Source organism: Pezoporus flaviventris, unplaced genomic scaffold (assembly GCF_033815535.1).
Source record: "Pezoporus flaviventris isolate CSIRO_AGI_PZ_B2104156 unplaced genomic scaffold, CSIRO_AGI_Pfla_v1 ptg000107l, whole genome shotgun sequence".
NCBI lineage: Eukaryota > Metazoa > Chordata > Aves > Psittaciformes > Psittacidae > Pezoporus > Pezoporus flaviventris.
Window position 1 is genome coordinate 1,883,904 of NW_026892655.1, and position 26,255 is coordinate 1,910,158.

The window sequence follows — 26,255 nt, forward strand, 5'->3', positions numbered from 1 at the left end:
TTTCTTTATCTGATATAATTGAGCACTGTGGCTTTCACACAAGGTAGGTTTTGGACAGGGAATCCCAAATTTACCTTAAACATTTTAAGTCAGTCTAATAACCCGAGAGCATCACGCTCAATAACCCAGCACTACATTGGGCTCAGCTGAAACTGGAAATTCCATTCAATTCTAGGCAGTCTTTCCTTTTCCTTATGAAATAAGCACAACTCCTACAGGTGTGTAGGAGCGTTGTACACAGATACGCAACCCCCGCTTCATGTACCACACATACTGCTTCCCATTCCTCTCTGCTTCGCCAGGAGCAGAGGTATTTCATCTTGACTTCTTCAGGTTTGCCTTTCATATTTCACAGGAGCCTGGATACACCTAGGAGCAGTAACAAGTTACAATGACAAAACCAGTGCTATTTGCATGACTGAGGGTAACGTACCCTCAGGAGGATTATAGGATTAGGTCCTGAGAATCCTATAAATGCCTAAAGATAACCAGAGCTCGAAAGAAATCCTGTGTTTGACTAAATAACCTTATTTTTAATCCAGGTCTTTACACAAATCATAGAATGGTTTGGGTTGAAGAGTCCCTGAAGCTCCTCCAGCTCCAACCCCTGCCACGGGCAGGGACCTCTTCCACTGGAGCAGCTTGCTCCAAGCCCCTGTGTCCAACCTGGCCTTGAACACTGCCAGGGATGGGGCAGCCACAGCTTCTCTGGGCACCCTGTGCCAGCGCCTCAGCACCCTCACAGGGAAGAGCTTCTGCCTAAGAGCTCATCTCAGTCTCCCCTCGGGCAGGTTAAAGCCATTCTCCTTGGCCTGTCCCTGCAGGCCCTGGCCCCAGCCCCTCTCCAGGTTTCCTGGAGGCCCTTGAGGTTGTAGTTTATTTCCTGTTCCTTTCACATTAACGTTACTGCTATATTATATTTAACCAGCTATCAGCCTATCAAAGGCAGGAGCTCTCGCAGAGCTTGGCGGGACCTCTCTGTCTCTCGGCTCCACAGCCCAACGGTGCCTCAGCAGCTGCGGGCAGGAACGCGGCCAGCTCCAACTCCCCCGAGAGAACCGCACAGCAAAGCTCCACCACCCGGCCCCGAGGATGTTTTGAGAGCGAAAGATTAACGACAGCCCTTCCGACCGGGAGCCCCAGCAGCACCTCAGCCCTGCCAGGCCCACCCAGGCCGGCCCGGCGCGGAGCCGGGACGCGGGCAGGCCTCTCCCTGCAGCAGGCCGCGGCACCCCCTCAGCAGGAGGGGGGCCGGGAGCCGCAGGCGCGACGCTCCCCGCCTCAGGAGCAACGGGGACTCACCGCCTTCCGCCACCCCATCCCTCCGCGGACGCTGCGGGCTGCCCGGACCCAACATGGCTCCCTGAAGGAAACCCCCGCTGCGGTTCCCCGGAGCCCGCTGGCTTCACACCCGCACTCAAGATGGCGGCCGCGCCGCTCCCGCCAAGAGCCCTCCGCCAGCACCCAAGATGGCCGCCCACAGCTTCAATGTCAGCGGCACCACCGGGGTAGCTGCCCGCATCCAAGATGGCGGCACCCGCTGGCGTGAGGCTTCCTCAGGGGTCACGTGACGCGGGTGTGGGGGGTGTGGACCGTGTCCCGGCGGAAGCGTGAGGGACCGAGCAGGGCACAGGGGCTGGCAGCGGCGGGAGCGGGCTGGCGCCGCCGGAGCACACGTGCCGCAGGACGGGAGACACGGCTGTCACCACGGAGCCCGCCAGCGCTAACACGGCGGCGAGCGCCGCTTCGCGGGCCGGGGGCGCTGGGGACCAGGCAGCCTCACTGCCCCCGCCCAGGATGCCGCGCAGGAAGGTAAGCGCGGCCGGATAACCAAGGCAGGGCCCGGCGAGGGGCCCGGGAGCTCAAGCCGCAGCTTCCCCGTCCTCCCCACCCCCTCCGCTACCTCTCACGGGCACAAAACCGGGGGGGGGAGGGATAGCGGCCTTCCCCCCCCCAGCGTCCGCCCTGCTCGCTCCCTGATTGGCTACCGCGCAGGCACGCTGGGCGCTGATTGGCCATCTTGCTCGTCACTCATCTCCTTCAACGGTTACCGTTTCCCCTCCCCCGCGCCTGTAGCGCGGCCCGCCTCTGGGCTTTCCGATTGGGCTGTCAGTTGGAGAACTGCTCTCCTATTGGTCGGACTGCCTTGCCGGACTGGTAGCTGATTGGCTTTTGCGGCTGCCCATCTTAGCTCCCCACGGCCACCTCCCCGCGCGTGCCTTGTTTCTCCCTCGCTCCCTTCCCCCACCCCTCTCCGCCTGCCCCGGGTCGATGCCTCTGTGGGCGCGCGAGCCTGCCGCTGATAGGCTGGTGGCTGCCGTCAGTCACGCCCGGCGGTCACGCCCCTTCGCTTTATGAGCGCTTACTGGCTGGTTCTCCCTCTCGGCCCTGCCCACCCGCGTTGTGATTGGCCGGCACGGGCGAGCGTCCTCTGGGTGCAAAACAAAGCGGCGCGGGGCCCTCCGCGGCCTCCCCCCCCCTTCCCCTCAGGCGGCCCCGGCCCCGCCGCGCTCCCCTCGGGCCTGGCCGCGGCCTCGGAAAGAGCCTGCGCCCGAGGCGGGGCCTTGGGGCCGGGGGCCGGCGGCTTCCCCCCGAGAGCCGCGCGGGCCGCGACGTGGTGCAGGGGAGCGCGGGGGTTCCCCGGGCGAGGTGAACGCGCTGCGTTCGCAGGCTCTTCTGGCCCGGCTTCTCCGCAGGCTGCCTCTGCGTCCACCCTGACGCTGCCCTGAACCGGGCGGTGAGGAGTCAGTCCCGGCCGTTGCTGGAGCCCGTCTGTGTCCTGTGGTGCTCTGCTGGCCGCTGCTGTTGTGAGCGGGCAGACGGAGCGGGAGCGCTCAGCTGGGGGCACGTCCTGCCCGCGGTCCAGCCTCGAACCTTCATTTACCGTCTGCGTTAAGCACAGCCGGGTATTCTGTGGCCTTGGTGGGTCCATTTGCACTGACACTACACAGCTACTAAACTAAGCTATTTTCTCCAGAGGAATACACTTGATAATGATTATTGTGCGTGTCATCGTGTCAGCTTAAATGCGTGTCCCCAGCACCAAATACGTTACAGTATCAGTAACTGCACGTTGCCATGCTCCCGTGCTGATGCCTGGCTCGGTGCCGTTGCAGAGGAACGCGGGCAGTAGCTCGGATGGAACAGAGGACTCTGATTTCTCCACTGACCCCGAGCACACCGACAGCTCGGAGAGCGACGGCACGTCCCGGCGGTCCGCCCGCGTGACCCGCTCCTCGGCCAGGCTCAGCCAGAGCTCCCAAGGTGAATGCTTCAAGCAGCCTCTGATGCCGCAAGGAGCTCCATGGGCTCCGGGTTCCTGACCTTCAGAACTTCAGTGGGGGGGTTATACCTAAATAAAACATGCGGGATCACCTGGGAATTAGGTCTTAAAAAGAGGAAAGGTGGTTTGGATGTGGACGGGATGATATTCCTAGGTAATGAAAGCATTGCTTTTGTGCAAAGTAGTTGTTATATTGTTAGGGGAGAGGTAATAGTTTTATGAGCAGTGTAGGGCCACAAAGCCGCACACAGGGTCCCAAATGTAGCTCCACACCAGAAGCAATCTTGCTATTCCCAAAGGTTGTCTAAGCACTGATAGTTCTTATCTAAATTAGTGGTTCTCTGGCTTTCCAAATGGGAGCTGCATTGTAATTACTAGTTGTAATTAAGAAGTAATTAAGTGCAGAGAAAGCTGATGTGATTCCAGATTCCTCAGTGTTGGTAAAAGTGTCAAAAGATTTAAGCTGGGAAAATCAGAGCATCCCTTTGTGGTGACCGTGGTGGGACAGAACCCGTGGTGATACCCAGTAGTCAGGGGAAACACTGACTGGCAGTGGTTACTGTGGGTGCTAATGGTGGTGTTTCTATGGCATTAGATTCCAGCCCAGTTCATAATCCGCCATCGTTTGGAGCCGAGGAGCCTGTCTATTCTACGAGGAGGGTGACCCGCAGCCAGCAGCAGCCCGCTCCTGTGACCCCAAAGAAGTACCCGCTGCGGCAGACGCGCTCCTCGGGCTCAGAGACTGAGCAAGTGGTTGACTTCTCTGACAGAGGTAGGCAGGGTGCACTGAGGTGTTAAACCACAGCGTGCTGGGGGGGGGTGACTCCACTCTTGAGGGCACTGTGCAGTATCCTGAGGACAGAGGGGCTCAGAGGGCTCCAGGGTTGCTTTGTGTATTTTTTGCAAGCTTGCTTTCAGGCAGATTTGTAACATCTTGATCCTTATTCAGACACTAAAAATGCAGCGGATCACGATGAGTCTCCACCTCGTACTCCCACCGGGAATGCCCCTTCCTCAGAATCTGATATTGATATCTCCAGTCCAAATGTATCCCATGATGAGAGCATTGCCAAGGACATGTCCATGAAGGATTCTGGAAGTGACCTGTCTCACCGCCCTAAGCGCCGCCGCTTCCATGAAAGCTACAATTTCAACATGAAATGTCCCACTCCTGGGTGTAACTCTTTAGGTAATTTCAGATCCAGGATTAACCTGTTGGGGTTTACCTTCCTGTTGTGGTATTCAGAGTGTCCCGTTCCAACCCCCGCCCCCCCCCCCCAGTTCAGTCAGACATCCTATAACTGACTTAGGATCAGAAGTAGTACTGAGAAGTGGGTGTAGAGAAGGGATATGAAGCATAGCTGCAGGTGTATTCTTCCTGGAGTGTTTTCTGGCAAAGAGTGTTTCTGGGGTGATAGGGTAAAGAACAAGTTAGGAGATGAGCACAGGAGGAAAATGCAGGCTCTTGCAGGTAGGGTGCTGGTGTCTGCCAGAGGCCCATCTTCAGACACAACTGTTGCAGACCTCGGACAGACCTGGCTGCTTGCACCAGTGCAGCTCTTGAGTTGGCCTGAAAAAGAGTTTCCTTCTTTGATCTGAAAGCTTGTGCCATGAACCAGGAAGTGTGCTCCTGCCGCACTGGTAATAGACTGTGCATGCTCCTTGAAAAGCTCCTGTGAGGGGTCGGCCCACCCCGGATACCTTTTAAACAGAAACCTCTTCAGGAGCATATGTTAAAGGTTGTTTTCTTCCTGATCCTTTGCAGGACACCTGACTGGAAAACATGAGCGACACTTCTCCATATCGGGGTGCCCACTCTACCATAATCTCTCAGCAGATGAGTGCAAGGTAAAGGAGTCTTTTATTTATCTTCCTTAATTCTTCACTGCAAGGGTGGTGTAGCACTGCAACAAGTTGTTCAAAGAAGTGGTGAATGCTTCATCCCTGGCAGTGTTCAAGGCCAGGTTGGACAGAGCCTTCGGTGACATGGTCTAGGGTGAGGTGTCCCCTGCCCATGGCAGGGTGTTGGAACTGGATGATCTTAAGGTCCTTTCCAACCTAAACCAGTTTGTGATTCTATGGGAACTGTTTTTTGGAACAAAATGCCAAGACCTGTCCTTTGTGAACAGAAAGAGAGTTCACACATTTTAGCTGATGTCTTTAGCTGCAAGACAGCAGCATTTGTGTCAAATTGTGCATTGCAACTCAGGAAATTCACCTAAGCAGGAAAAGGAAGGGGTGAAGGCTTTGATAGCAGTTTGCTGCAGCACTGACAGATGAGTTTTGGCTTCCAGGTGCGAGCACAGAGCCGGGACAAGCAGATTGAGGAGAGGATGCTGGCCCATCGGCAGGATGACAACAACAGGCACGCCACCAGACACCAGGTGAGTGACCTGCACAGTGGCTGCTTGGTTCAGAGTGCAAGAACATCAGCTTGGGGTTTCCAATGGCAATGATTTTCACTTGATTTCCCTTTTTCACTTCCCAGATAAGCTGCTGTGCTCTGACACTCCCCATTTATTGTCCCCAGTTTGTTTCAGCAAGGACAATTCATTGTATTCCTTAAATGAGAGACTGGGACAGCTGGTGGGAACAGAGAGGTGGCACTGGTCAGTAATAGTACAAAGGAGGCTGGAGCTGTTCTCAGGATGATCTTTGCTGTGTGCTTTGATGCGTAGGATAAAAGAATTGCTGCAGAACTATAACCTACAATTTTACTGTGATTAAATAGAAAAGAATAAAACTTCAGTTCATGAGTCTTGGACTTGAGCCATGATGACTTCATGAGTCAGGTCCAAGCCTTTCCCTGTGATTAAGTAGTGCATAAGGAGTGTGCCCTATCTTGTGAGATGGAGGTACATTGGCAAAGGGGAGAAAACCTTCCCATTGTACCTGCAGTGCCCTCTTACTAGCACAAGGTTTGGTTCAGAGGTGCCAACCCTCAGCAGGTGAAAGCTGGGGCAGAGGCCCTCTAGGGTGGGAAAGTGAAGAATGTTTGAAGGGGATGGAGCCTGGTGAAGGTTCCACCTTTGGTTTCTTACAGGCACCAACAGAGAGACAGCTGCGATACAAGGAGAAAGTAGCTGAGCTCAGGAAGAAGAGGAACTCGGGCCTAAGCAAGGAGCAAAAAGAAAAGTACATGGTAAAAGCAGTCACTTTATTCTTTCATTCCCTCCTGTCCTCAGTGAGAACGCAAAGCGGGAGTTTGGTTTGCCCAGTCATCCTGCAACGTTCCCTGCTAAAACACTGCAGGATCCAACAGCTTGGTTAGCAGCATGGCAGCGAAACCTCTTCTTTTCTTGTCCTAGGAGCACAGACAAACCTATGGCAATACCAGGGAGCCTCTGCTTGAAAACCTGACGAGTGAGTATGACCTCGAGCTTTTCCGAAGAGCGCAAGCACGGGCATCGGAGGACCTGGTGAGACTTCAAACTCCTCACATGTCTCATAGCAGATGTCTGTCTTAGAAACGTGAATGCTGTCTGGGTTTTGCTGTGCAGATAGAACCAGAGTTTGTAAGAAGAACAGCTACAGCCCAGCCAAGCCAGTGAAGTTCCGCTAGGGGTAATGATGAAGTGTCAGTCATTCTGAGGCTTGGCTGGAAGTGCAGCTGGAGCTCAGCGTTGGCAGTCCTGATTGCTGCAGCGCGTCTGGGATATCTGAGGCAAAGCGTTAGGCTGTATCCTCTTCATACAGATTAGGAAAGAAGCATGAAGCGTGGCAAGGAGGTTACATTGCTTTCGTGTCAGGGGGAGTGTGATCCTACTGTTAGCATGCTCTTAAGTGCTGATTCACAGGACATTTCCTGATGAAAGGAATGGTCAGTATCTGAGTTTGACTGAGAAGAGCAATGTGGGAGAGGTCATTAGATGTGGCCACACTGAAAGATGAATTTAGAAGACTTGAAATGATTTCTTCAAAGAAATAAATAGGACCCTTCCTCTCTACCTTCTGGGTTTTTTAGGTATTTTAAATCCTGATCCATTCTTTCCTTCCCAGGAGAAGCTGCGGCTACAGGGCCAGATCACAGAGGGCAGCAATATGATCAAAACCATCGCTTTTGGCCGGTACGAGCTGGATACGTGGTACCATTCCCCCTATCCAGAGGAATATGCTCGGCTGGGGCGTCTCTACATGTGTGAGTTCTGCCTCAAGTACATGAAGAGCCAGACAATACTGCGCAGGCACATGGTAAGGGCAGAGCTGATTCCTGACCTTTACATCCCATAGAATCATAGAACAGTTTGGGTTGGAAAGGACATTAAGATCACCCAGTTCTAACCTGCTGCCATGGGCAGGGATACCTCACTGTAAACCATGGCACCCAGGCCACCCTGTCCAGCCTGGCCTTGAGCACTGCCAGGGGTGGCACAGCCACAGCTTTTCTGGGCACCCTGTGCCAGTGCCTCAGCACCCTCACAGGGAAGAGCTTCTGCCTTTGTTCTAACCTGAACTTCCCCTGTAAACTTTCTAAACCATGACTGTTGTTAGCTCAGTTGCTCACTTTCAGAGGTGGGAAGTCTGCATTTTTCCTGGTATATCCAGTAGCTGTTGTAACCTTTTATGCCCTTGGAACATGGGTGTCACCCTAACTTTGTTTACCTGTCATAGGCAAAATGTGTTTGGAAACATCCACCGGGTGATGAAATCTACCGCAAAGGCTCCATTTCAGTGTTTGAAGTGGATGGCAAAAAGAACAAGGTAACAAACTGCCATGGTTGGGCCACTCTTGTGTGGAGCTGTCCTGGGTTCAGCTGTAATAGTTCTTTTTCTCCTTCTTAGTAGCTGGTGCAGTGCTGTGTTGCTCTGCTTTAGTCTAAGAATAGTGCTGGTAACACACCGATGTTATTAGTTGCTGCTAAGTAATGCTTATGCTGTTTTGGGCATGCAGAGGTTGATATTGCAAACATCAGTTCTCCCCCTTAGGAAGCCAGGCTTACCAAGGTTCATCTGAAATGGAATTGTTTCCTGGCCCAGCTGCTCTGTTTGAATGACTGTACATCATTGCTCAGATGGTTCAGAATTTTCCTGTCATTTCCCATGTCTTTGTCCACGCTTGGGATGTTCCACTGTAATAAATGGGCATATCCCATTGTCCTTTCTCTTCTAGATCTACTGTCAAAACCTGTGTCTGCTGGCAAAGCTTTTCTTGGACCATAAAACACTGTATTACGATGTTGAGCCCTTCCTCTTCTATGTCATGACAGAAGCTGACAACACTGGCTGTCACCTGATAGGATATTTCTCCAAGGTTAGTTGAAAATACATACATAAGCATTACTACTCACTAGAATGACATTTAGGACAACAGTTGTCAGTACTGAATCTCTCCTTTAATCCTGCAGTCTTAGGATTCATTGCTTTTAGGAACAGACAAAGTTTCAAACCTGATGTGCATGAATCGCTCTTACTGTTTGCTGCAGGGACTGAGGTGCTTTGCTGTAGGCATAAGTAAGGATAAAGAAAATGTAAAGAATGTAGAGAAAAATACATTGAAATAGGTATTAGTCGCCATCTTTTTTTGTCTGAACATTTCAGTTTACACCATGTGCTTTAAATGCTGCTGTTGTTTTATTGCTGCATGTAAAGCTGGTAGATGACAGAGGTGGTGGTGAAAGTGTCACTGGCTCCTCAGTACAACTCCTTGTCCAGCCATTCTAGACTTAAAATTGTGCCCCAGACCCCCTGTTTAATGGCTCTTGAAGTGAGAGACACTGAGCCAGGTTGGGAACTGAAGGATGATCAGGTTACTTGTTAGGCAGGTTTTTCTGCTGTTGCTCCTTCCACCTTGTATCAGTTGCACAGGCTTGTTCAGTCTGTTGGATTATGATACCCATTGCTTGTACAGACCTAGACCTGTTCTTCCTCTCTCATCTTGTGTTTAGGAGAAGAATTCTTTTCTCAACTACAATGTTTCCTGTATCCTGACGATGCCTCAATACATGAGGCAAGGCTACGGCAAAATGCTCATTGACTTCAGTAAGTAGAGAAGTTCTGCAAGCATCCTTTCGCCAAGAAATCGAGTACATCTGTGGTGGTTGTTGAGCAGTTTTCATCCAGAGATGATTTCTGCATGTGCCAAAGAGGCTGAGAGTCAGGAAAGGGCAGTTTAGGAAGGATAAATAGGTTTTCTTTCCTTTGCAGGCTATTTACTTTCAAAAGTAGAAGAAAAAGTTGGCTCTCCAGAGCGCCCTCTGTCTGATTTAGGGCTCATCAGCTACCGTAGTTACTGGAAGGAAGTTCTCCTTCGTTACCTGCATAACTTCCAAGGAAAAGAGATCTCTATAAAAGGTATGGTTTCCAGCTAAATAGCTCGTTGTGAATTGGTTCAGGAACGCAGCTATGCAGCTCACTCACTTTCCTCAGTTCTGAGGCAGGTGGAGGATTACACCTTACAAAATTGGATTCTAAAATTAGTTAGCAATCATTGATCCTCAAGAGTGAATCAAGCAAAGGCAAGTTGGATTCCAGTGATACAGATAACCAGGGTGGTCAAAAGGGTACCAAGTACAGCAGCAGCAGTAATACTGCGTGTACCTCCTTGCTATGTGCAGGGCATTTTGGGTGGATCACTTCAAAAGGAGTTGCATAAAACTTGGAGTTGCAAACTACCAGGTACAGGTGGAGGAATGTGTGTTTCTGCTCTGACATAAACTGATCCTGCTTTGCAGAAATCAGCCAGGAGACTGCAGTAAACCCTGTTGACATTGTGAGCACGTTGCAGGCGCTTCAGATGCTCAAGTACTGGAAGGGCAAACACCTGGTCCTCAAAAGACAGGTAAGGTTTGTGACTGCAGCTCAGGGGTTTTGTTTCTGTCTGTTAGGTTCAGACAAACCTGCTGAAGCCAGTATTTCCTTTGCACTGTGCTGGGCTTTCCAGCTTTTTCATTCCAGTGGGGGAGCACTGTAATTGTCAGATGCAGTAACTGATAACATACGTGGGCATCCAACCTGATCCTTCAGTAATGTAGAAATGCGTTGTATTGACCTTCCTTTCCAATGTGTGGAATAACATTGCACATTATGGAAGTGGCTTTTCAGGGGAGCCATGGATCAACATTCCCATCATGGTCCTCATAATGCCTGGCCCTTATTGGGCAGATGGATGACATAAACTGAATGAATGGAATCCTGAATGAGTCCTGTTTGTACCCTCATTAGACATGAAACAAGTGGTTTATAAATGCCCAAACATGACACCTTCCCTCTTTTTGTTTTCCCCTCATTGAGACTTCACTTTGTAGCTAACAGCAGCCTTATCAGTGTGATTGGAAGGGCTTCTAGGAAGCGTTGTGGAGGAAATGTTGCTTTTCAGCAGTCAGTAGGCGGTTTGTCATCTTGTGCTTTGTGAGCTTAGATGTGTGGTGGTGTACCGTGGATAATTCTCCAGTGTGGATTTGTTTTAACCTGCGCTTTCATGCTCTCTTCCTTAGGATCTGATTGATGAATGGATAGCCAAAGAGGCAAAAAGATCCAACAGCAATAAGATAATGGATCCCAGCTGTTTGAAATGGACCCCTCCGAAGGGAACTTAACTGTGTCTAACTCCTGAAGCCAGTGAACCCCAGCAGTAGAAATTACCCTAGGGATCTCTGTTGTATCTGTTGCTGTTGTGATTGGCTGGTACAGTACCCTCCTGAAAGATCAGTTCCCCTTGGTACTGTTCTGGCCCAGATCTTTTGTGCACACCACAGACGCTGGTTCTGAGGAACTTTATGTTTCGGCCTCAATGAGGTTGCAAGGATTGGATCTGTATAGGACCCAAACAAAGCTCCGAGCAGCACTGGCCCAAGGAGTTCTGATATCTGGTACTGTACCTGTCCAGTCACTGGTCTTACCCTCATGTTCTTATTCCGATGAGGTTGTGTTGTGTCCTATAATCTGGTTGTTTCTTCCTTCAGGTTCTTTGCATTCTAAGTAATGGAGATAACTTCTGTGGCTTTTGAACAAGGTCTAAAACTGCTTCTTTGGGGAAAGTCTGGTTTTCCAACAGGCTGCAGTTACACTGACTTCAGCATTTTTAACTTGTCTGATGGACTGTTCTATTCCATGTATCAAATAGCTTTAGGAAGATAATATACCACCTCTTTTCAGCAGTGTTTCCCATAGAATATAGCAGGGCTTCACATAGTTAATATTGTACAGTCAGAAGCTTGAATATCTTGTAACTGAGTGGTGTGATTCTTAGTGTTACCCTGGAGGAAAGGAGGCCAAGTGTGTGAGAACATTGTCTGAGGTTTCATAGAGTTGCTCTTGGTGTGCACTCCTGGAGCTACTGCAGTACCACATCTGGTGGAGAGACCTCTGGGATTATAAGTTTTTCCTGGTTTCTCTCTTGGATCCTTTACACAGAAACAGCCTGTTCAGAGTGTTTCACTGGAGAGACTTCTCCCAGAGCAGTCTTCCCTGACTTGCAGGTCTCTTTGGATTGGAGAGGCTTTTCTCCTCTAGACTGAAGAAATAAGATCTTTAACCAGACTTTTTGCTGGCCTTGTCCAAACAGCCACAGAGCCTCTCCAATGCCAAGCCAGTTGGTGGCTTGCCTACAGTGGCCATTCTGTGCATCAGTGGCAGCTCCTGTTAGCTGTGTGGATGGTTTGCTTCTCTGACAGTGAGTCCTTGTTTGTCTTTGTAAAACAACAAAGCTTTTACTTCCTCTCTCCCATCAGCACCACTGGAAGAAAATCATACAATGGCTTTCAAGTATAACCACTGTTCTTGTGCCACAAGTTTCCTCTATGGCTCCAGCATGATAAAAAGGAGGGGGCAATCTTGGGGTAGATGATGGCAGTGTCATATAGTGCTGATTTCATTTAGACTTTCCAATGCTTACTCATGGAATGGTGGCTGAAATGAAGCACTTGGAATGTACTGGTAGGTAGGAGCCATTTCCTGTTAACCACTGCCCATCCTGATGTGGAAAAGCTCTCTCTTGCTCTCCTGATGGTGTCCACCTTTCTCTGCCTCCTTAAAAAACGATCTACGTGGTGTAGACCTTGTGGGCATTACTGAACTTTGCTGTCTCGTGCCCTTTGCTCCTGTATTGTAACTACAAGATACTCATGAAACTATCCAGCAAAGTAGATCTCTTGTGGAGTGGGGAAGAAGGCCGTTCTTGTGCAGAAGCTGAACCTTGTTCCCCTGATGTGGTAGAATGTGCTGTTCTTGTATCTCCTTCCAATAAAGCATGTTCTCTGCGCAGCGTTGGGCCGCCTTTGTTTCATTCTGGTGTTTTTCAGTCAGATGCCGTTTTGCCACCGGGACGGCGGGGACGCCCCGGGCCGAGAGCTGAGCGGGCGGGCGGGGTTGGCCTGAGAAATCAGGGGGCGGGGCGATGTTACGTCATAAGGGAGGGGCGGGGCGATCTCTATAAAAGGAGGGGGCGGAACCCGGTGCCCCGGCCCCTTCCGGACCGGTTTGGCCCAGGGTTGGCGCGGGGAGGCAGAGCCGGGGCAGCTGCCGCGGGCAGGAGGGAGCCGGGGGGCGCCGCCCGCTGCCGCCCGGGCAGGGCCAGCCCTTACCCCAGCGCTGCCAAGGCCACCACTAACCCATGGCATGGAGGCCTCGCCTATGGTGTGCCAGCTCTTGCAGGGACGATGACTGCAGCCCTGCCTGGGCAGCCTGTTCCAATACCTGAGCACCCTCTGGGGAAGGAATTGTTCCTCAGCTGCATCTAAACCTGCCCTGGTGCAGCTTGAGACCGTTTCCTCTTGTCCCATCCCTTGTTCCTTGGGCAGAGCCCAGCCCCTCCTGGCTCCATCCTCCTGTCAGGCAGCTGTAGGCAGCGATCAGGTCCCCCCTGAGCCTGCTCTTCTCCACACTGAACCCCCCAGGTCCCGCAGCCCTTCCCCATCACCCCTGTGCTCCAGGCCCTGCACCAGCTCCGGTGCCCTTCTCTGGCTCCGCTCCAGCACCTCAATGTCCCTCTTGTAGCGAGGTGCCCAGAGCTGAGCACAGGATCCAAGGTGCGGCCTCACCAGTGCCCAGTGCAGGGGTGATCGCCAGGAGCGTCCCATTCTGCTTCCCAGCACCACCCATCAGCCACTCCCCAAAGCACATATGTGCCCCACAAGAGCCTCACACCCCCCCCCAGCCTGGAGGCAGCCACGCCCTCAGGCACAGAGCCAGCAGCCTGGTAATTACAGATGCTTAATTAGTGACAGCAGGGAGCTTCCTTAACAAAGCACATTAATTACAGGCAATGTGCTCCACTGAGAAGACCAGGACCACCTGGGCTGGTACCACCCCCTCCAGCACAGGCTGTGCTGCAACATCCCCATGGCTTGGCAGACACGCGTTGTCCAGCCAGGACTGGGATGTCGGCACCAACCTGTGGGGAGGAGCCCTCTGCAGAGCACGGAGATAAAACCTGTCTCTGTTTGGGGTCACGCTGTCAGCAGGGGTTTGTGACAGGCTTTGTGATGGGGTGGCTTGTGGGGAGGAAGCCAATGTGCATGAAGTGCCAGCCTCAAACAATGGGTATGGTGCTCAGCACCTGCAGGGTCTGTGTCCCTGTGTATCCGGGGGGCCCTGCCGTGGCAGGGGGTTGGAGCAGGTCATCTCCTTCCAGCCCCGATGATTCTGTGATCCAATGGGGTCCAGGGCAGGGACGTGTGGGAGAAACCATCCTGAGGAGCACGGAGCTCACAGTCTCTCCTCAACCACGTTGTAGTACTCTGTGGGGAGAAAGGAGGAGCTGGGGACTGCCCAAGGGCACCCCCAGACCCCATGGACAGAGGGGGGGGGGGGGGGGGCTCAGCCTCTGGCCGGGTTGATGCATGCCTGGGGGCAAGGTGAGAACATTGCCCTGGAGGGACAGGGGAGGGCGCATCCTTACCCGATGCTGGTGGGATGCTGGCTCCCACGGTCCCGGTGGCGCTGGGAGGCGGGGGGGGCGGTACCGCGCTGCGGGAGGGGAGCGAGGACAGGAGCAAGAGTGAGCCCTCGTGTCCCAGCTCGGGCTGGAGCCCTCTTACACCTCATGGGAGGCCCAAAGCAGCAGCCCCGTTACTCACAGCTCCGCATCCTCAGCTCCTGAGCCCAGGTACCGCACGGCCGCCGGCCCCCACTCCTGTACAGGGCCCGGCCATGACAGGACGGGAAGGGGCCAGAGGTAGGGGATGTAGTGGTGGTGGAACACCATGGCCTCCTCTCCCTCCACCGTCTGCAAAGGCTCCTCCATGGCCTGTGGGGAGCAGCAAGACCCCCCTTTCAGCAGCCGTTTCCCTGGGGCACAGCCCCCAAAGGCACCAGCAAGGGAACTCCCATGGAGCCACAGCACGGCTCCGTCCCACCCCATGGTCAGACCCCGGAGAAGCCTGCTGGGGACACACGGAGGTGGCAGCCCCATGGATGGGACCTCGGAATGCAGCTGGGAAGAGCCGGTTGGATCTGAGCAGTGTGGCGCAACGGGCGCAGGCTTTGGCTGGAGATGGCTTTGAACCGGAGCCCCGTGTCGGTGTCAGCCCCGCACCGCGGCGCAGGGAGGCTCCTGCCCCTTCCCGGCTGGGATGCATCACCTGCGAGCCGCCTGGCTGCGATCTGTGCTGGCGGAGCCGGGGCCAAGCCAGCACAAAGAGCCCCTGAGGGCTGCAGGGCCTGAACTGAGCGGGGCTGGGACCAGCCAGGAGGGGGCTCGTGCTGTGCCGGAGCAGGACGCGCACATCCCGCTCTCCTGAGCACCTCTGCGAGGGTCCCTTTGCCCTTCCTGTTGCTCCTCTCCATGGGCCCTTGGCTCATCCAGCACCCCTGACCCCTACCTGGGCAGCGGCTGGGGACGGCCCAAGCCCAAAGGCCGTCAGCGCCGACAGAGCCAGGCTGTTCATCAGCACCTGGTGCATGTGGGAGCTCTGGATCATCATCAGCTCCATGAAACCTGCTGGAGAGGCAGGGCCCTGCATCAGGGAGACCAGAGCAAGGGCACCAGCAGCACAGCCTGGGCTGGGGCGGGCCGGGGCTTGTCCCTGTGCCTCAGCAGTGGGAGCGAAGCCAGGCTCCCCCCACCCATGGAAGGCCCATGTGGCACTTCAAGATTATTTGTGCTTGGATAAAGCTCCAGAATAGCCCCATTGCAGCCCTTTTCTTCCCTGCAAATGTGATTAAACACCTGCTGTGGCTTGCTGGATGCTGCTCACAACAGGTGATCATGGTGCTGGAGGCATCAGCCTTCCCACCCGTTTGGAGGATGGCTCTGGTGCTGGCAGCACTCAGTGCCTTGGCAAAGGCTCTGCCTTGGCAGTGGGCAGCAGAGCTGGTGGCCTGGGGCTGGCACTGCACGGGGGGCACTGCCTCAGCTCGGCTTAGTCGTGTACAGGGAGCTCAGAACCCCTCAAAGGAGGCAGGAGCTGGGGCTGGGCCATGGGGGCTGCTCTCATTTCTGTTCCCAGGACCAAGCACCTGTGGAGCTGGGTCCAGCAGAGGAGCAGGATGGGGATGCTCGGTGCCTCCCCAGCTCCTGCTTTGGCTCCACATGAGGAGCTGGGGCCCAGAGCAGCCCCAGAGCAGGCAGAAGCTGTGGGGCAGCTGCTGAGGGCAATCCCACTCTGCATCCCCATTAAAACATCCCCATGTGCCGCAGGCATGAGCTTCCCATACAAAACACCTCCTGGAGGGGCTGCCCCTGAGGTCCTGTTGTGCACAAGCCCTGTGATCCCCTGTTAGCGTCAGCCAGGGTAAAGAAGGGTTTGGGCATCCCCATACCCCAAGTGTCAGATCCCAAAATGCTTTCACAGCCGCAGGGATGTGCTCCCAGGGCACCCATCGTGCCCTCCAGCGAACAGATTGCAGCACAAGTGGGAGGTGCCTGGAGCTGGATCCATGAGGAGGGAACGGGCCAGCAGCCAGGCACTGAGCAGGGAGGAGAAGGTACACAAAGGGCTGGCAGCTCCTGATGGATCCCTCCCATCCCAATGGATAAGCACCACAGGGCTGCGAGGTGCCAGGCTGGGGTCTCTGTTCTCTGCTCACTCCAGTTTTCAGCGTGCCCATTGCTCTGTGTATCCTGAAAGACAGCTCAACCTTCCCCCCTTCCCTCAACCCATAGCATGTCCCAGGCCCCACAACCTCCCCATCTCTGCTGTCTGCTCCCCTGTCCAGCTGGATGGATCCTGGTTTGCATGAGGGTGGGTGAAGCCCCCCTGGACAGTTGGTCTTTGCTCCTGCCTGCACATCCCATGGGCTTGGGGCCGGCATGTGTCCCACTCCCATCCCACCTCCCATGGCCAAGGAGCTGGTACCACCCTGGCTGACCCTGGTGATGCTCCGATCTCCATCCCCACGTGAAACGGGATTTTGGAGAAGGAGAGATGGATTTCAACAAAGCCCCAAAACCATTCCCTGGGAGCACCCTGGTGCGGCCAAATCCAGCCCCGACTTCAGGGTGGTTTGAAGCACCCGAAATCGCATCCCATCCGATCCACCGCGGTGCAGCCGGCTCTGAGGCTGCGGAGGGCGCGCTCAGCCCCATTCCCCGCCCCGTGCTGGGGAGCGGGAGGAGGTCGAGGTTAACCCGGATTAACGCCGCATCCATCACGCACCTCCGCGGACACGCGGGGCTCCGGGGCCGGGCTCCAGCGCCACGGCGGGCCCCGGGAGCTGCTGCAGGATCCTCACCGGCGGCCGGGGCTGGAAGGCAGGGAGGAAAACCCGGGGTCTCCGCGCTCGGGTCAAGGCAGTGCCCGGGGCAGGAGCCGGCGGCCCCGGCCCGAGCGGGGAGCAGGGCAGGGAGGAGCGGATCTTGCGCTGGTCCCCGCCTCCCCATCCCTGTAACTGGGGTGAACGGCGCCTCTGAGGACACGTTCCTGTGCACAGGCGGCATCCCCAGTGCCCCAGGGAGGCATCCTGCAGAGAGCAGACCCCAGTGCCCCCCCAAACCCCCACCACATCCCATTTTCCTAACCCTTTCCTCATGAGCATCCCATAAACCCAGAGGCAGGACGGCTCTCCCGGGCTTACCCTGCGCGGGATGATGCAGGTCCCTGCTGGGGTGGCCCTGCAGACCCCACGGGGGTCCCCCACTGCTCCCAGCTCCATGGCTGGGCCCGGCAGGGCAATGGGATGAGGGAGCTGGAGCAGGGCTCGTTGCTAGAGCTGCCCTAGGAGCAGCCAAACAAACCCTGCCCGGGGGAGGAGTGTCCCTGGGCTGGGTTTCCCTGCGGTGTGGCCCCAGGATAACCCCCCCCCCCCCAGTGCACAGGGCTGCGGGGCAGGGGTGCTTGGTGCCCCCCATGGGGTTTCCCCAGAGGGAAGGGCCGGGAGCAGGGGGTGAGGGTTTACCTGAGCCTTGCTACTGCTGCCAGGCACCGGGAAGAGCTGGGCCCAGGGCTGGGGCTGCTCAGCCCCACCAGCAGCACCTCGCAGCTTCTGGCTTTGGGGCCTGTCCTAAAATCCCAAGTCCCGGCACGCTGTGGTCTCCACAGGTCCCGTCCATTGCTGCTGGTGGAATACGGGTCTGCTCCTGCCCCGTGGTCTTGGTTCCTGTTTCCCGGTCTCTGGGGCTGCATTCCTGAACTGGGGGGTGTTTGGGGATGCTGCATCTGGGCAGCTGATAACAACACAAAGTGGCTTAGGCTGCCACACGGGGGCTGAGTTCCAACCAGCTCCAACCCCCTGCCACGAGCAGGGACACCTTCCACTGGAGCAGCTTCTCCAACCTGGCCTTGAGCACTGCCAGGGATGGGGCAGCCACAGCTTCTCTGGGCACCCTGTGCCAGCGCCTCAGCACCCTCACAGGGAAGAGCTTCTGCCTAAGAGCTCATCTCAGTCTCCCCTCTGGCAGGTTAAAGCCATTCCCCTTGTCCTGCCCCTCCATCCCTTGTCCCAAGCCCCTCTCCAGCTTTCCTGCAGCCCCTTCAGGCACTGGAGCTGCTCTCAGGTCTCCCCTTCAGGAGCCTTCTCTTCTCCAGGCTGCCCCAGCCCAGCTCTCTCAGCCTGGCTCCAGAGCAGAGCTGCTCCAGCCCTCGCAGCAGCTCCGTGCCCTCCTCTGCCCTCTCTCCAGCAGCTCCACGTCCCTCCTGCGCTGTTGCCCGTGGTGGCCGGGCTGGGGTGTCCCCAGACCCGCTCCTGCCTCCAGCCCCCCCCGTGCGGACGGAGCAGGGGGTGGAGCCTCCCTCGTTGCCACCCTCAGGAGCCGTCGCGCTCTGCCTTGCGGACACGGAGCCCGTCGGCACCGGGCAGGGACGGGGGCACAGCCAGAGCCTGGGAGCGGGTCAGGGTCCTGCTGCGAGAGGAGGTCCTGGAGGGAGCCAGGAGCAGGGAAGTGGGGTTTGGGGTCCAGGTGTGCCCCCCCCCCCGGCAGGGCCATGCAGGAGGAGCTGGGCTGTCCCCAGCCCCTCGGGCACTGAGGCAGGGCACCCGCGGACAGGGAAGCCCAGGGGTGGTTCCAGCTATGCGGGGCCCACTGCAGCCCCCCGGCACCCGCGCACTGCTGGTCCTGCTGCTCGCGTTCCCGATGCCGTGGGTAAGCATCCCGGGGGAGCACGGGATGGGAGCGGGCGGGCGGCACGCACAGGTCCCTGCCTGTGACAGCCTGGGGAGTACGGTCCCGGTCAGGGCTCACGTCCCCATCCCTGTCCCCATCCCTTGTGCTGCGCGACCCGGGGGTGATTCCAGGCTCTGGGAGCTGCCGGCACCGCAGCACCCCCCCCCCCCCCCCCCGCTGCCTTCACAACAGCTCTGGGGATCAGTTTGGTTCCCTGCGGCGGGGGGGGAGGGGGTGTGTGATGCTGGGACCTCTCTGTGCTCCCCAGGGCTGGGACCATGCTCAGAGGCAGCCGCAAAGCTCCTGTGGGTTCAGCTCCCGGCCGGCTTCGGGACACCCCACTCTGCCCTGCCCTGGGGACCGTCCCCTCCATCCTCACATGGGTGCTGGGGCTGTGCTCACACTGATCCCAAACCTCAAGGGCTTGGGAAGCATCCACTGGAGTGAAGGTCGGGATGGGTGTAGGGTGCTGGGGTCAGGACCGTGTGTGGGGCGCTCCCCATCTCCAGGCAGAGCCATAGGGATGGTGACACCGGATGTCTGCTGAAATGGGGGTCATGGAGCTGTTGAGCTGCCGCGGGGTGGGGGCTGGAAAACCCACCCGAAGATGTCAAATTGCTTCAGCAGGAAACGCAGGGTGAGGGCTCCAGTGGGAGGGGGGCTCAGGTCGGTGTTCCTCTGCCAAGCCTTCAAGATGTCTCCTTTGTTCCGTAAGTTCTTTAGCCAACATGGTTTGGATCATGGGGAAGAGAAGAAAATTGAAAGAAAGGGAAGGGAAAAATAGGAAAGAAAAAAAACCTGGAAAAAATGATGGAAATTTTGAAGGGAAGGAAAGAGAAGGAAAAGGGGGGGGGGAGGGAAGGGGGAAAGGAAAAGGGGAAAGAAAAAGGAAAGGGAAGGGAAAAGGAAAGGGAAAGGGAAAGCAAGCAGGGGAATGGGAGCACTTCGAGGATAAGGAGAGGGATGGCATCAGTCCCCTTCCCAGAAGGGGAAACTGAGGCCCCCAAGGAGCTGCCTGCCCTGCAGCAAGCTGTGCCGGTGCCCGCTCTGGTGCTGCAGCAGCCGGGCTGCGTGCCCATAGATAACAAACCCCAGCAGCAGAAGGAGCAGACGTGCCCAAAGAGCTGGGGTTTAAAACCTAAAGACAGGGGGTCCTTGCTCAGGCTTTGGATGAGCTCATCTCTGCCCTGCTGATGGGGCCCCTCTGTCTTTCAGCTCAGCTCCTCTGTGTGGAGCTTGTGTCCTGGTGGAGCATCACACACTTGTGGAGGGAATTAGGAATAATTTAGGTGGTTCCTGGTGGTGTTTGAAAGGCAAATGGTAGAAAGCCAAGGAAATGGCAGGGGCTGAAAGCTCTCCTGGATCTGACTGCTAAGCAGTGACTCTTGGCTGGTACCCTCCTGCTCAGGCATCCTCTGCCTGCCCTTTCCCCCTTCCCAAGGTGCAAGCAACACATCCCGACTGCTCCGTGGTCCTCTATTTCCAAGAGCAAGAAGCTGAATGTCTGGAGGTTATCAGGAGTGAGAGGCAAACACCAGCCCCCCCCGGCGAACAAGGTGAGTACGAGCTGCATGGGGCTCATCTCCCACGGGATGAGGGTGAGGATTTGCTATGGGGGACTCTATAAGATGATCCACAGTGGGGGTGGGTTGCAGAGAGGACATGGTTGCAGGAAAACAGGTATATTTAGGGAAATGGGAGAGAAAAGGCTTGTTTTATTTTGCCCTGTCCCCAGAACTTGCCTCCATCACCTCTTTTCCATGGATTCCAGCCCCACAAATCCCTCCAAGCCTGGCCTTTTGCTGGAATGAGAGAAAAATGAATCACACTTGTCTGAGTCCCCATTCCCTGGCTGGGATTAGATGTGGCTTCAGGTTAACGTGCATCTATGAGGTTAATAATGTAGAAGATGCGCAAGGAGGAGCGCCGGAAGTGTGGTGTCCATGGCTCATCCTGCTCTGCTGCAGCACTCACACTTCACGGCCCCACGTCTGCTTGGCCATGCTCATTTCCAGGGTGATTGGAGACCCATTGAAAGTTGAACCTGGTGCCGGGGAGAGAAGGCAAACACGTCTGAGCTGAGTGCTCTCCAGGAAGTCCTGCTTTCTCCTCTTCCCCCTCGGGCTGGAGGCATCCCGAGCTGACCCAGCTGCAGGAATCCAGGATAATTCCGCAGTATTACAGATGCCACCAGGGAAGCCCAAGCCCTTCCCACCCCCTCATCCCTGGGGTTTTCCCCAGGAGCTCAGGGTCTGCTGCACCCCCAGGAAACAGCAGCTCCCATCTCGCCGCGGGGCTCAAAGGGGAGGCGGTTCCCAGCAGCTCCTCGTTCCAGAGGGGCACGGCGCAGCCCCGTGGACCGGGTGACCGCGGCTCTCCCGTTACCTCCGTGTGCCCAAGGGGCTCTGCGCGTGTGTGCGTGCCCGGCACGTCCCTTCCCGCTGGCGCTGACCATCCCGTCCCTCCCAGGCTGCCAGACGGAGTGGGATGGAGTCAGCTGCTGGCCAGCAGCGCCCCGCGGCCAGGCCCGGGCCCTCTCCTGCCCCGGCATCCTCCACGTCTTCAAGAGGACCGAAGGTGCAGTGCAGTGAGAATGCAGCCGGGGGCATGCGGGAGGGCTCATCCCCTACCTGCCCTGGGGCCTTGTGCCCCCCCCCGCCCCTTCGCCCTTCCCCTCTGCTCCCTCTGCCCCATCTGAGAGCTTGGCACATACTGCACTGCAAGGGCTGCTGCCGAGGAAAGAGCCCCCAGCCCTTCCATCAGCCAGTACCAAGCATCCCAAGTCCCGTCAGCTGCCAGAGGGGAGACGGAGATGAGCTCTTAGGCAGAAGCTCTTCCCTGTGAGGGTGCTGAGGCGCTGGCACAGGGTGCCCAGAGAAGCTGTGGCTGCCCCATCCCTGGCAGTGCTCAAGGCCAGGTTGGACACAGGGGCTTGGAGCAAGCTGCTCTAGTGGAAGGGGTCCCTGCCCGGGAGCACTCCCAGGGACGGTGACCCCAGCACTGCCCTAGGCAGCCTGTTCCAATGCCTGAGGTGTTCGTGATCTCCGGAGCCATTTGGATATTGGGGATCTGGGTATGGGGATGCTGGCGCTGGGGTTTAGGCTCCATCCCGGAGAGCAGGTACCATCCCCAGGCTGGATATCTGTGGGTGCTGATGCAGAGGTGAAGCCCATGCCTCCTGTGAGGTCCCTTCTTGCTGCTGCAGCGTTGATCTGGAGGAACTGCACCAGGTCGGGATGGAGCCTCCCCAGCCCTCCCTACTACAGTGCCTGTGAGCTGGAGCCCATCGGCAACAACACCGAGGCGAAGGCAAGTGGGTACCCAGCAACTGTGGGACATCTCCCCAGCATCCCCTGCCCCACACTGACCCGTGCTTTTGGGCAATGGAACATGAATTTGCCCTCGGGGATATGGAGTTGGCTTCATCCTGGGTGCTGAGCTTCCCGGAGGGGTCTGAGCTGGGCTGGGCAAGGCCTGGGGCATCCCCCTGCAGCCTCCCTGCCCATTGCAGGGCAGTGACTCCCAGCCCCGCCGGTGCTTTCCCTTCCAGAGGAGCTATTTTGTCACCATGAAGGTGCTTTACACCTGCGGCTACTCCATGTCCCTGGCAGCCCTGCTCCTGGCCATCGGCATCTTCTCCTGCTTCAGGTAGGGCTCCAGAAGTGGCTCCCGAAGGAGCCCATCTGCTCTCCCTGCTCCTCCCCGGGCCCAGCACATCTCTCCCACAGGAAGCTGCATTGCACCAGGAATTCTATCCACATCCACTTCTTCACCTCCTTCATCCTGCGTGGAGCCGCCGTGTTCGCCAAGGATGCCGTCCTCTTCTCAGACGAGTCCATTGATCACTGCACCATGTCAACGGTAAGGCAGCAAGTCCCAGCCCAGGCATGGTGCAGGGGGGGCCGCAGGGAATGTGCAGGACTGGTGCAGCATCCCTGGGGTGCTCTGAAAGGCCATCACAGGTCTCCCCGAGCGGATGGACAGGAGCTGACCATGTCCTGTGCCCCCAGGCAGGGTCTGATGCCAGCCAGCACCCCTGAGCCTTCCTCCTCCTCCTTGTCCTCCCAGGTGAGCTGCAAAGCAGCCATCGCCTTCTTCCAGTACTCGGTCCTGGCCAACTTCTACTGGCTGCTGGTGGAGGGCCTGTACCTGCAGACCCTGCTGCTGCTCGCCTTCACCTCGGACAAGAGGTACATCTGGTGGTACATCCTCATCGGCTGGGGTGAGTGCGGGGCTCCCCAGCACATCGACACCTCCAGCATCGCCCCTGTGACCCACACCAGGCACTTCTGGGGATTGCCTGCTCTGAGGCCCATCTGGCCCGAGCTCCACAGGCACCATGGTTCACGTGGCTGCTCTTGGCCCCCACTCCATCCCCTCTCTGCACAGCCCTGTGCCTCCTGCCAGCCCCTGGGGCCGGTTGGGCAGCCTGGCCTGATCCCTGCCCTTGTGGCATGTGTGCAGGATCACTCAAAAGGGAAATGTTTGCTAATGCTCAGCAAAGCCTTTGCAACAGCACCTGATACCAACCCATCCTGAGCATGGTCAGGATGGGGCAGAGACAGCTCCTTCCTTCTTCCTGCATCCATCTGGGGCTGGAATCACCTGTCCCAGGCGTCCACATTAGATGTAAGAGCACATAGAAGGGGAGGAGGGTAACCAGGATGTGACACAGGCACCTCAGCATCAGTGGGATCCTTTTAAAACCTGGAGAAGGGGGAATGTCACCTCCCTGACACCCCTCCGGCGCAGACACGTGGTTCTGGGGCTGGAGGGGAGGTACAGGGGTTCCTCAGAGCCCCTGGGACTCCATATCCCTGCCTGGCTCCTGTCCTTGCAGGCGTCCCCATGCTCACAGTCTGCGTATGGGTGGTCACCAGGCTGCAGTACGACAACCATGGGTAAGAGCAGCCACGCCTCTGTGTTCTGCGGCCACGTGTCCCCCGTGCAAGCCCCAGGGGATGAAGCTCTTGCATGGGAGGCTCCGGAGGGGAGCACGGGTCAGCACTTTGATGCTGCCTCTGTTTTCTGGTGGGGCAAGAGGAGCAGTGCAGACAGGGCCGAGGCGGCAGAGCCCTTTCTCCTCTCCTGCAGGTGCTGGGATGACTACACCAACCCTTACTGGTGGGTGATCAAGGCTCCCATCCTCCTGGCCATATTTGTGAGTGTGGCCCCTAAACACCCCAGACCACAGGGTCCCACATGGACAGGGGCATCCAGCCAGGGTCTGTGCAGAGCCTGAGATGGGCTTCCCATGGCAGGTGAACTTCCTCATCTTCCTCAATGTCACCAGGATGTTAGCGCAGAAGATCCGCTCCCCAGACATCAGCAGGAACTACAAGCAGCAGTACATGTACGGGCTGGCTTGGGCAAGGGGACCTTTCCTCTCCTGGTTTCTGGGGTGACCCAGAGCAGCAGGGACCCCTCCCTAGAGGAGAGCAGTGCTTGGAGCCCCAAAACCTGCCTGTCATTGCAAACCTGCTCCGGGTTAACCCCGAGCTCTTGGGCAGGTCTCAGTGATGGCTCAGCAGGACCCTGGCCTGTGCCCAGGGCCCCTCTCATGCCACCGCTCTCCGCAGGAGGCTGACGAAGTCCACGCTGCTCCTCATCCCCCTCTTTGGGGTTCACTACGTGGTGTTCGCACTCTTTCCCGAGCACATCGCTGTGGATGCTCGGCTCTGCTTCGAGCTGGTCCTTGGCTCCTACCAGGTACAAACTGGGGGCGATCACAGCAGCAGAGATGCACAAAGTGCTTTGGGTTGAAGGGACCTTAAAGCTCACCCAGCTCCAACCCCTGCCACGGGCAGGGACACCTTCCACTGGAGCAGCGTGCTCCAAGCAACCCATCACATGGGGAGGCAAAGACCCCAGGTACCCATCCCAGCCCAAACCAGGAGCCGCTGGGATGTGCTGCTGGGGCTTTTCACTCTTCTGGGAGAGGCCTGTGGCACCCCACAGCTCCACCAGGGACAAAGCACAAGAGTTGTGGCCCACTGAACAACTTGCTTTAACCCTCTCCTGCCCATGGGATGGGGTGAGAGATGTGGGGGGTGCTAAACGAAGGCAGGAGATGAGCATGAAGGGGTCTAGCTGGGTAAAACTTGCTCTCCCTGTCCTTGCCAGGGGTTCCTGGTGGCTCTGCTCTACTGCTTCCTCAATGGGGAGGTGAGTGTGTCCCCAGCCTGAGTTCCCTGGGTGCCACAGCCACATATGTGGGCACCCAGACCCCCACCAAGGGTGCACCCCAATGAGCACGGCATGGCATGCATACAACCATGCATGTGTGCACACAGACATGCATGGGGGTCCTTACCTTCTTGCACTCTGAACCCCCTGTCGAGGCCTGGGTGCAGCTCCTGCCCCTCCATTGGGTGCTGCCTGGTGGCCCTGAGTGCCAGCACTGGCCCCTGGTGTTGGTTCAGGTCCAGGCTGAGATCAAGCGGAACTGGGGCAAGTGGCAGTCATCGATGGAGAGCAACGTCTTCAACCTGGTGACCCAAGACTTCACAGCATGATGAGGATGGCGCTGGTGGAAACACACCCTCGAGGACGGGGGGGGGAAGCTCCATGCCTGCTGCCCCATAAACACAATAGGAAGGATTCTGTAGGGTCTGGGTCTGGCATCCTTGGAGGGCAGTGGGAGCGGCTGTTGGGATGTTGAGCTCTGCCTGCTCAGGTGCTGGTGGCTCTTGTGGCTCCCTGTGAGTGTCCTCCCTGCCCAAAGCTCTCTTTGCAGTGTGGTCAGTGTTTCAGGCAAAGGGAATAGACCCTCCCCACCTTTTCTGCCCTGGGAATGGGTAGGAAGGACAAGCAGCATTTTACATTCACATCAGTGGCAGTTTCCACTTAGCACTGGAATGAAAACTGGAGCAGCCCCAACCCTGCAGGGATTTACTGCTCGTTATTTTCCCCTCCTTTCTTGGTTTACAGAATCATTTTGAGCTCTCCCAAGGGCTTTGCATTGCAGGGACAGGAGAGTTTGCCAGCAGCAGGACTGCCCCGTCTTCACTGGGGACTTGTTTGCCTGGGACTGGGGAGGCTTTTGCCAATAAAGCCTTGTTCTGAACCCAGCATCCCTTCCCAGAGGATTTCCTGTGCTCACCAGGCCCAGGTAACTGGGTCCCAGGAATTCCAGAGGGTGGAAGCTCTGCTGGTAACTGGAATGTCTGCAGACACCTCCCAGGGAGGGAAGTACCTGTTATCGCTCTGCCTGTTGAAGCAGCAGCCCCTGGGTATGGCCATGGGGAGGAGATGAAGAAGAGCACAAGATGGGTGCGTCACGAGGTGCTGTGGGGCCGTGTCTCCTCTGGGTCAGAGCTGCCGCCACCAGGCCTCATCCTGGCCCTGTTCAAGCCCACGAGCATCCTTCACCCTCCCTGCCTGCGCTGCTGCCGTGACAAGCACTATCCCTAGGCCTCAGATGCCCTTTCCCCAAAAGACCGGAGCCACCCAATCCCACAGAGCTTCCCACACTTCCTGGGCTGTCATTTCTGC

The 26,255-nt window shown here is 56.7% G+C and overlaps 3 protein-coding genes across 4 annotated transcripts; 2 read left to right on the top strand and 1 right to left on the bottom strand.

Moving 5' to 3' along the window:
- The first annotated feature begins 1,559 nt into the window (after positions 1-1,559).
- KAT7 (lysine acetyltransferase 7) lies at positions 1,560-12,484 on the top strand. Of its 2 annotated transcripts, XM_061477603.1 has the most exons (15): positions 1,560-1,812; positions 3,117-3,264; positions 3,879-4,055; positions 4,233-4,472; positions 5,049-5,131; positions 5,578-5,667; positions 6,327-6,425; positions 6,592-6,702; positions 7,283-7,474; positions 7,895-7,984; positions 8,394-8,534; positions 9,169-9,262; positions 9,428-9,574; positions 9,955-10,061; positions 10,717-12,484. In XM_061477603.1, exons 1-15 carry the CDS (start codon positions 1,798-1,800, stop codon positions 10,816-10,818), a joined length of 1,836 nt encoding a protein of 611 aa, XP_061333587.1. In that variant the 5' UTR covers positions 1,560-1,797; the 3' UTR covers positions 10,819-12,484. The 2 variants fall into 2 exon arrangements, with proteins under 2 accessions (XP_061333587.1, XP_061333586.1); XM_061477602.1 differs by lacking the exon at positions 1,560-1,812 and having other exon boundaries at positions 3,093-3,264.
- Positions 12,485-13,504: 1,020 nt separating this feature from the next.
- PRR29 (proline rich 29) lies at positions 13,505-17,373 on the bottom strand. Its single transcript, XM_061477627.1, has 6 exons — positions 17,237-17,373; positions 16,819-16,906; positions 15,043-15,158; positions 14,299-14,468; positions 14,121-14,188; positions 13,505-13,959 (listed from the first exon to the last, which is right to left on the bottom strand). The coding sequence occupies exons 1-6, from the start codon at positions 17,312-17,314 to the stop codon at positions 13,928-13,930; spliced, it is 552 nt and encodes a 183-aa protein (XP_061333611.1). The 5' UTR covers positions 17,315-17,373; the 3' UTR covers positions 13,505-13,927.
- A 1,173-nt stretch (positions 17,374-18,546) lies between these two features.
- On the top strand, positions 18,547-25,830 carry LOC133281718 (vasoactive intestinal polypeptide receptor 1-like). The gene is made up of 13 exons (XM_061477502.1): positions 18,547-18,740; positions 20,203-20,317; positions 21,231-21,338; positions 21,967-22,078; positions 22,317-22,409; positions 22,490-22,622; positions 22,830-22,983; positions 23,602-23,662; positions 23,856-23,922; positions 24,023-24,114; positions 24,341-24,470; positions 24,885-24,926; positions 25,184-25,830. Exons 1-13 carry the CDS (start codon positions 18,669-18,671, stop codon positions 25,274-25,276), a joined length of 1,272 nt encoding a protein of 423 aa, XP_061333486.1. The 5' UTR covers positions 18,547-18,668; the 3' UTR covers positions 25,277-25,830.
- The last annotated feature ends 425 nt before the right edge of the window (positions 25,831-26,255 follow it).